Here is a 9,750-nt window from a genome sequence, read left to right on the forward strand (position 1 = left end):
AGTGTCTGGTATACTCTGGACTATACCAAATACTGTGGTGTATAGATCAAAGCATGAATATGATTCATACCTTTGCTCTGAGGGGGATTCTGGGTGCGATCACGGAGAATGTTGATCTGGTGCACGGCTCCAAAGGGCTCAAACAACTCCTTCAACTCCGTTTCTGTCCAGGAACGTGGGACCTGGCCCACAAACATCTTGATGGTGTCAACGTCTGGCTGGTCCAAGTGCTCCAGCGACCCATTCATGGTGTTGCCATTGCCGTTACCATTGCTGAGATCAAGTGAGAGAGCAAAGGAATTTGTGAAAATGACTGACAGGAAATGTTTTTTTTTTAAATATATTTTTGGGTTTGAATATTGACATTGATTGATATTTTGTCACCACATCAATTTAATGCGATTGATTCTTGGACTGTAATGACAAATCATGACAAAATGGGCCTATACTATACTTGGCTGCCAGATGCATGTTAGTATTTAGTATGATGCTGGACACCCAAAGCAATACACATTAACACACACCTTGGCTTTAAGTGTAAAGTACAATACATCTCCCAAAGAAATGGAAGCCTCAAACACAAATAATAAGTTACACAGAAAGAAACCAACATCTTTGGTAGATTTTACTGCAAATCCAAAAATCTGTGTATCATGTAAGATAATCATGCAAGATCTTAAAGCAGCTGGTTATTATTTGAAAGATGTATTATTCAAGGAAACTCCTTGACATACACTAGTATACATGAATGGTTCAGACAGTTATAGTAAGAGTGCAGCAAGTATAGATTCATATATTGATTCTTGATCACATCTCAATTTTGTTAATATAATAGATAACTAGCTGGTTGCCATGGCACCATCTAATGGGGATCGGTAATTAAAATAAAATAATACATATTACATACATCAATATTTGTGGCTATAACTGGGAGGGAAGTCGCTCCAATCATATACTAGTATGGCACGCACACACACACACACACACACATTTTATATATATATATATATTCTCATTAATGACTGATGGTTCTCATAATCATGAATTGTGCATCATACCCTATTGGCCTGAATATAAGAATAAGACAATTCATGTTGACACTGAACAAAGCCAACACAAAAATATATTATACATTTGTTTTACAGGAGCATAGTGAAAAGCTACCCTCTTGGCACAATTGGTGCACGTTAAAGCCATTTCCCCCAGGAAACAAACATTAAACAAGAACATCTCAAACCGTTTGTTTTACAATAACCTACGGTAACCATAAACTTGTAAACCTAAATATTTGATGCCACTAGTACTGGAATTAGCCCAAGCCAATGATCACAGGAAAGGCATACAGAAGCCAGTGACTCATGGTACTCGAGCTGAGAGAACATTCTGGCACAATACACACGATTACTTCCATTATACAGTAAGCAGAAAGACAGACAAAAAGACATTGATGAGAAAACTAATAAACCAGTGGGAATTTTGCATACAAACCTCTGGACCCGAGCCATCCATCTCTTACAAATTGTGCCAGCAGACATGCCAAACTCCCTGAAGGACCTAAACGACATAACTACGTTCCAACTCGACCTCTATCCTTAAAAAAAGTCACACTTCCCACCCGTTTACAAGTAGTTATTTGCCAGTGCTATTGACCGCAGCCCCTGCCAATACAGGCCATCATTTCATCCAAACAATGATGGCGATAGAGGCGATAAATAAGGACCAGCAAAACTAGTTTCTTTTCCAAAAGAAATAATGGGGAAAACTGCCCCAACCACAATCACTGCCAACGAGAGAAAATAACCTAAACAGAGCTCTAAACATCCAAATTTTTCAGGTTAGCAGACAAGGTATCGTGGCGCATCTCCTCCTCAGGCGTTCAGGCGATGGTACAGGCAGTAACCTACAGCTTCTCCACCACAGCATGGGGAACAATCACATATTGTTCCCCCAAGCTGGAGAGCACTATTCACCGTTGACTCTGCAGCACAATAGGCCGAGTCAGAGAGACGCTTTGGAATACATTGAAGCCTTCGTCCACTAAGGCCACGGTGCTGTGGTGTGTGACACCATTTATCCAGTTTTTTCCTGTGGCGCTATGACGCCATTTGCTGAGGACCTTTTGATGCAACATCACACTAGGACTGTCAACACTCGATTGAAGAAATGCATCAGCTGTATCCTATTAAAAACTATCTTCATATAATGTCATCATAACCGTTGATGTAAATGACGTAAAGTCGTAAACGTTTTATTCCCTAAAATCAGGGGGCTTAATGTAGCAAGCTTTAGCTTGTTTGGCCGATGTAATCTACCTAAAACCGGCAGAAATCCACGCACGTGTGGTCTTTATGTGCATGTGCACGCACTCGATCAGCAGGCATTTTACAACTAGATGATGCTTGCGCTGAATCCACAGACACAGCAGACACAGAACATACTGCCTCGTCCCCAAACACGGTTAACTTGTTGTTTGATTCAACATAGAGTGCCATGGACAAATAGCTTGTTATTTTGCGCCAAGTAGCGCTGTGTGCAGGCTACATACATGATTGACTCGGCCAACAAAATACATCTCCCACGTGAAACCTGGTATATTCTTCATCATAAGACGTGTTGCATGCTGAAAATATCAGATTTACAAGCTCACAACGTGGCTCGTCCACCACACTTGTGAGCTTGTAGATCAGCTATTTTCAGCACTTCACTATCGCAGAGTTTAGAAACCTTTCCCTTCACAATAAAAGCACAGCTTTCACATGTTGGGGCTTTAAGGTAGGCCTAACTACCCATCTTGCACACTGAAAAGCACATATGCAACAAGCTTATAGACGATGCAAGACACAGCTCTGCTTAGTGGGTAAAGTATACCCCTCACAGTTGACCCCAACAGGTCGGAATGGCCAAAGAGGACAGATTATGTTTTTGCGTCTGTGAGTCTGTCCGTCTCTCGGCCACCACTGGGCCAATCACGTGAAAACTTTGCACACATACTCCCAGGAGGGCAAAATCGACCAGTTAGGCAATCAGACACTCGGGTGGCGTAGTGGTAAAGTGCCTGCTAATTACCAGAGGTTGTGGGTTCTAATCCACCGTGGTGCATCCGGCTTTGTCGAGCATTTGAGACACTGTACTATTACTGTCTGGGCAGCACCTGTCAGCAGGGAGTGTTTGGTGGGAGGAGTAGGACGAAGGCTCTACATCCTCCAAGTGGGGACTCCTCACTGGCAGTAAGGAGCAAGGAGGAGACAAAAGCAGTGACAACACACAAATTTGTGTGGAATGGGAGGGGGAAATGGGGTAAAAAGACATTTCGGCCTCTGTGGCCTTCGTCAGGTATATCAATATACCTGACGAAGGCCACAGTTGCCGAAACGTATTCTCTCTTTTACTTTTAGTGCGTGCGCACGCCAGGGAGGAGAGCTTGTGCAGTATAGTAAGTACAGCACCACTAAGTTCAGACGGGTCTGATTTTTACTAACTCACTCAAAAATAATTTGGCACACTGTGATCAAGACTCATCTGTCAAATTGAGCAGATATCAGATTGGCCAAGATCAGTTTCTAAAGTTCGCGGGAGGAGTTTTGCACAAACTGCCAAAAATCAATGCAGTGTCTGCATGCACTCTCTCAGTAAGTTATGGAAGATATGACAGCCCTAATGTTTCAAACCGGTTCATGGTGAAGCTAGAACAGGTTGCAACACAGCCCTGGGTAGGCAACCCGCCGAGCCAACTTTTCTAGTTAGCCATGCTGACATTTCTAGGTGTCCTCTTTAAGTTATGCGATTATTACATAGTAATAGTACACACAAATTCATAATTGCAACAGGTAAACGGAGAATACTGTGAAATATCCAGCCTTTTCCTGGTTTGAAAGGCTGCAGAACGGTAAAGTGATAACATTTATTTGCTTCAGTTTGAAACAGACAGAAGTTCAGACAGACAATTTGTGCCAATTGGTCGGTTTTCCACCCGTTGAGAACTCTTGAGAGATGCAATTTTCCGAGCTTAAAATATTTGGTCAAAAATATCTTGATATTTGATATTGCCTATCCCTACTGGTAAGTTGGCTGCACCCAACAAGTACCTATTGGAATGTTCGTAGACATCAGTAATCAAGTCTTTTGCTGAGTCTCCACAAGCAGCCTTGTGATGTGGCAGATGATCCCACTCCAAGACGCCTCAGAGCAGCTGACGAGTCACTCTGCACAGCGACAGTTGCATACCTGCTGTTCGACTTCCCATAAAAAATGTGTGATTTATCTGGACCATGTGTCCTGCTCCACCAGAGTGTGCTGACCGCATTAGCACGCCAGCTACACCTTTTCTGCTCTTGTTTTAGAAAGTTGCCAGTGTTGCCTGCCGAGCACTAGATTCAAGTCAGGCAACATTTCAAAAGGTCCAGTGAGAAAATATGTACAGCAGAGCAGACACCCTCGACTCTGGGCTGGATTTAAAGCCAGAGGCACACTGCTCATGCTTCATGGGGGTTGGGGGGTTAAATGGTTAAGTGGAACAGCTGTTTTGTAGTAATACCCTGAATAAAATGGTGACTTTTTTTCTGACAGCCAATGGCCTTAAAAGTTGTGTCAATCAGACAGCATGCCTCTAATTGTTTGATAATAATATCTGTCAAGTAACACGTAAAGGCAACTCCAACTAGTATGAAGCCCAAAGCAAGGACAGAATATTTGGTTGGATGACTGGTCACAATCATTAAATATCCAGTCTGACTGGCCTGAAGAAAGTAGACCACAATCTGGCCTCAGGACTCAAACACATCCACCCACCCCCTAGTGTTGCCCTTTTGAGGGATCCAAAACAGTAAGCAGACCACCAGCGCCTCCGATATGTGCCCCTGAGTGTAAACTCCGCTATTAAAAGACAAAATGACCAATAATGGACGCTTCTTCAACCAGGAAAGCACACGTGATTGAATTAATTCTTAAGATAAACCTTTGATCCCTGGAGTAAACTCCAGGTGTCCTAGGAGCAACGCCAGAGAGAATAAAACACAGGAGTGGTACAGGGAAGTGTCGAGAACCAAACCATCTAAATAATAGAGAATACAAATGGTGGCCCTAGATAGCTAGACTGCCCTCGATTGTCATACAAAATGTTGGGCTGTAATCAGGACATCAGAATCTTGATTGACTCTTCATTAAGACATTTACTCTTTGTATTAACCTCAATTGGGCTCAATGTGGCCTGATTTCATCGTTACAATTCCCCTGATGAAGACAGACATGTGCAATCAGCCTCTGAAAAGGCTTCATGTTAACAGGCAGCCAGCATTTGATGACAAGGCCCGCCCCATTAGCTCTGTTAATTACAACAAGCATCCCTAGTGGATATGGATGAGGTTTCTTCAAGTAAAGAGTGTGTGGACAAATAGTCAAATCTCTAGAATCAGAACGCAAACAAAACAACTCTGGTCACACTTCTCAATGATGGATCATGAATGCAAATCCTCAGGCGGAACTCAGTGGCGGCGGCATCAGCAGCCATAGTTGGGCACCTCCAAGGGAGATAAAAGCAGCCTATTAAAGAGACCAAATAGAGTTGCTTACATAGAGAGTGGGCTCATTGTGCCATCATCCATTACATGAACAGACCTAAATATGTTAATGTGTTAAGATTCTTCAATTAAAATAGCACATCGCTCACTAAAAGTTCCGCTATTTTTGTTCTCGGCCTACATTTGCAAACTGCATCTATCCAGCAAGCCTCATAAATGTAAATTATGGACCGGTTTCTGTTCCACTTTGACCCGAGGCCAAAACAAAACTTTAGACAGAGGACACGCTCCAGTGCCACCATATCCTGTGCAGCTATTCAGACTGGACACCTGAGTTCTGCTCACATTAACACAGCCATTCGATTTAATTTCGGACATTGTCAACTCTTGTCATGTTGACTTATCTCCAACCAATAGTGGGAAATACACTATTAAAAAAAAATCACACCTGTGTAAAATGAGGGGCGCCAATATATTAAAGTCTAACTCATGTTGATTAGGTGATATAAAACAAACGGTGCAAACAAACATTAAACACCACTAACAATAAAGAGACAATATGACGTAAATGACACATTACATTTTCCCTTCATCGTCAATGCGTTTACAAAACAAACATTGAACTAAAGACAAACATTAAACCTGTGTATAGGAGGGGCAAGCGCCCATCAAAAATATTTAAAATAATGCTTTGATGGTGATGCTCATATTAACCTTAGAATGTATGACATGCATTTGTCTTATTAGCCAGGGATCATTTTAAGAAACTTCCCCAGTTGATTACTTGCATGAAGAAGAGTAAACGCTTAATGCGATTTCTCCCATGTTTCTGTTGTCTCCTATAGCCGCTTTATGCATCTTTGAAACATCTCACCGACACTCAAGCAGAGCGCAGCACGGCGTGAACGGAGGGTATGTACATCTGTCTCCCATGGAGACCGGAATAAGTACTTGGGGACCCTGGGGTACCGACGTCCAAAATTCAGAAAAGGTAACCGAGGGTGCCGAAAGGGGCTAGGGTGTGCCATACTCTCAGCAGGGGCAGTGAAAGAGGTCACAGGACAGATCAGAGACCTTCAACATCTGTCTGTGTGGCAATCTCTCACAACCAGTGTCACTGGGAGGAGAGAGAACAGCTAGCACAGCTGGCCTGTGTAGACCCCGGACCTGGTGCCAAGAGGCCACACTTTGGACAGATCAACAGCTTCATGTCCACAACAAAGGGATCACTATGATGTTAAGCTTGCATAGCGCTGTGTCAGCGTTTGCTGCCAAGGGATCACACTTAAGTCCAGACAGCCACTCTTACTGTCCACAATCGGGATTATCAATCAATCAAAAGAAGCTTAGTAAAGCTTGATCTAATCACCACCATACGGTCTCCATCGCCACAAGTCCAGATTTCCCAATACCGTAAGAGTATAATAAGAGCAGACAAATTTGTGTCCCTTCAGACTCCAAAAGAGACACCGTTTTTAACTACTTGCAAATCAAATGTATGACATGTCATCAATATTTGTGTTGTGTGGAATAAGTTCACCACCGAAGAAGGCATTTTGTTGCCGAAACGTTGGTAATTAATTTATGACCAACTCGTGACTACGAGCTGTGCGACCCCTCCTTCCTATTTTCAAGATTTTGATAGTTACAAGTTAACTAGCTCTGGTCCATACAAGTTAACATAACATGCAACTAAAATTATATAGAAATAGATTAAGAGACATATTGAGCCTACAGGGGAAATGTTTCTGCCGCGAATGAATGTACTAATATTTTTGAACAACAAGTTTCGCTCTGGCACAGTTCCTGTTTGCAGAGTTTCGTTGTTTACAACAACTGTCACAAGATTTCCATCAACTCTCTCCATAATGTACCAAAAAGGAACCACGTGTTTTCTGACGCCAAGTAAGCCCTCTCTCCACACAGCTTACTAGATCATGGGTGTAGTGTAGACCACTAGAGGAAATCTATAAGCTGTTAGCCAACGACGTTCTGCTCGATGCTAAGCTAACCTCCCTGCTAACAGCCATGGGGAGGGAGGGTCCACGTTATACTCCGCCGTACCAAGGTGTAGTCGCCTGCCGAAAAGAACAGATCTCCAGGCTAACAACGTGTCTAGCATCTGTTCTTTTTAACAAGCGGACGTTCTACAGACTATAAATTAGGCTTTACAGAGAGGGTCTCGTAATTGAGCTCTTGTATGAGGCTACACAAATATAACAATATGTGGTAATAAACCACTGAGATGACATACATAAGCAAGGCCTACATGAGCTAATAAGGCGAAGCGAATTGACGTTAAACATGGCGATTTCTAGTTTGAAGCTATGTAACGCCAACGATTGCGTTATGAGTGTACCATGTTCTGTTTGTTAACGCTACTTGAGCTCCAAAACAAACATCATTGGCATTTTTGTTTCGCAGTTTCATCTGAAACTTGTGATGTCCGGAAGCACGTGTCACTTGGCTCGCGCATTATAAAATAATTTATACTTCTTCGTCGCGCGTCTGTCAGACGGTCGCTCCCTCGACAATAATGACGTATTTTCAGCTGAAAATGCGGCTCAATTGGAGTCTTTCCGTTTACCAAAGCGTTGTTTTGTGTTATTTTCTGGATGAAAATACGTCAGTTGAAAGTGACGCCCGTCATTTCTTCTTGTCGAGCGACATCGCCGTGGTTCGCGCGATAAAGTAAACATCTGAAGCAGTACGTTGGTTTGAGAAAGGCGTTTCCGCCCAATAAAACATAGATGGCGTTCGAATTTGATGGCTGTTGTTTTATATCGATACATGTGTTGGTATGGTCCAACTTGACGTGGGCGTAGCGCCGGTTGATCGACTGCTAGCTTCTTAGGCTAAGGTTAGCATCTGGTTTTAGCCACCACCAGTGTCTGCTGTTTCGAACAATAATGATAATACTAATAGCAATGCTCGTCTATCTTCGGGAGGGGTGGGGAAACAGAACAATTTCCAAATTCCAATTGACTTACATTGTATCGCTGGAGCTCATTAGTCGACTTTCGGCCAAGGGAGGCAGAAAATCCAGATTGTTGTACGCCGAAGTCATGTTTGTTGTTCAGTTAACACAACGAACACTCGTTCGTTCGTATGTTCGTTCTGTCCGTTTCAACGATGCTGTGTGTATTGTGTAAAAAAAAATCCACACAATGAGGAGTGGTAGAGCTTCTTCAACAACTCCTCCTTCGTGCAAAAGACCCAGAGAGAGAGAGAGAGAGAAGACGGAACCGAACAGGTGCTGCAGCCTGGGGAAGGGTGGAGAGGTGTTTCTTCTTCAAAAAAACGGCATGGAGGAGACTTTAGAGGGAATCCGGTGCGTTTTCAAGCCTCTATTCTACTACCCCTCTGTCTATATACCTCCTCCGGGTGTTTTATCTCCAAATAATCGAAGTAGAGAGACGTTTCTCTGGTGAACAACAGTCGGTCGGCACTTACACACAACACACACACTCTGGAGCCGAGCTGCAGCACACAGAGAGTAGAGGCGTGGCCTCAATTTATGCTCCGTAGTACGACGGTGTCGCGTCCTGACGAAAGGACAGATATACAAGCTATCGCCGCGCCACAAGGCGACGCGGCGATTGCTTGTGGATCTGTTCTTTCTTTGGCGAGCGACACCCTCGCACGATGGAGTATATAACCTGTGCCTTTTGCTTTTACCCCTCTCAGTGCCTCAGACAAAGCCTGCTCACATGCATTATTATCCAACTATATTTATAATATTTAAGGGACCTTATAGACAGTATATATATATATATATATATATATATATATATATATACACTATGCTAGATGAGTCCGTCTGCGGACGATGCAAGGGTATTATGTGGCAATTGATGAGTTTGGTATTGCTATTGACTACTACTGTTTCACATGGTTTGCATAGTTTTATATTACAGAAAAAGGGTGTTATTTTTTTAATAACTTATCTAGACTTTACACTTTGCAATGGAACTATGTACTAATAATACTATACCATTCAATGATTTTGCCAGGTGGTAATAATGAGGGTATGGTTTGAGAGCAAAGAATAATTAAATAATAATAATGATGACAATGTTCATGAACTTTTATGCAAATACATTTTGCTTTATTGGTCCCAGCAGGTTTATGGATAAATATAATACAATTCAAGCTCTGTAAAGTATATCATGTTATGGTTAATGCAACGGATGTTTTACAACCGTTGAATTAACAAAATGTGTGAGATGATTAA

At 42.5% G+C, this 9,750-nt stretch overlaps 1 protein-coding gene across 4 annotated transcripts in view; it reads right to left on the reverse strand.

Annotated features, from left to right (window-relative positions):
* Nucleotides 1-8,994, reverse strand: part of LOC308314888 (CUGBP Elav-like family member 2) — a 32,372-nt gene extending 23,378 nt beyond the window's left edge. For all 4 annotated transcript variants that reach the window (XM_080762663.1, XM_080762664.1, XM_080762662.1 and 1 more), the window contains exons 1-2: nucleotides 8,507-8,994; nucleotides 71-273 (exon numbers count right to left, since the gene is read on the reverse strand). In XM_080762663.1, the coding sequence (XP_080618789.1) occupies nucleotides 71-273; nucleotides 8,507-8,583 (280 nt within the window). In that variant the 5' untranslated portion in view covers nucleotides 8,584-8,994. The remainder of the gene's footprint in view (nucleotides 1-70; nucleotides 274-8,506) is intronic.
* Nucleotides 8,995-9,750: the final 756 nt, after the last annotated feature.

Source organism: Protomyctophum bolini, assembly GCF_963924005.1.
Source record: "Protomyctophum bolini genome assembly, chromosome: 4".
Taxonomy (NCBI): domain Eukaryota; kingdom Metazoa; phylum Chordata; class Actinopteri; order Myctophiformes; family Myctophidae; genus Protomyctophum; species Protomyctophum bolini.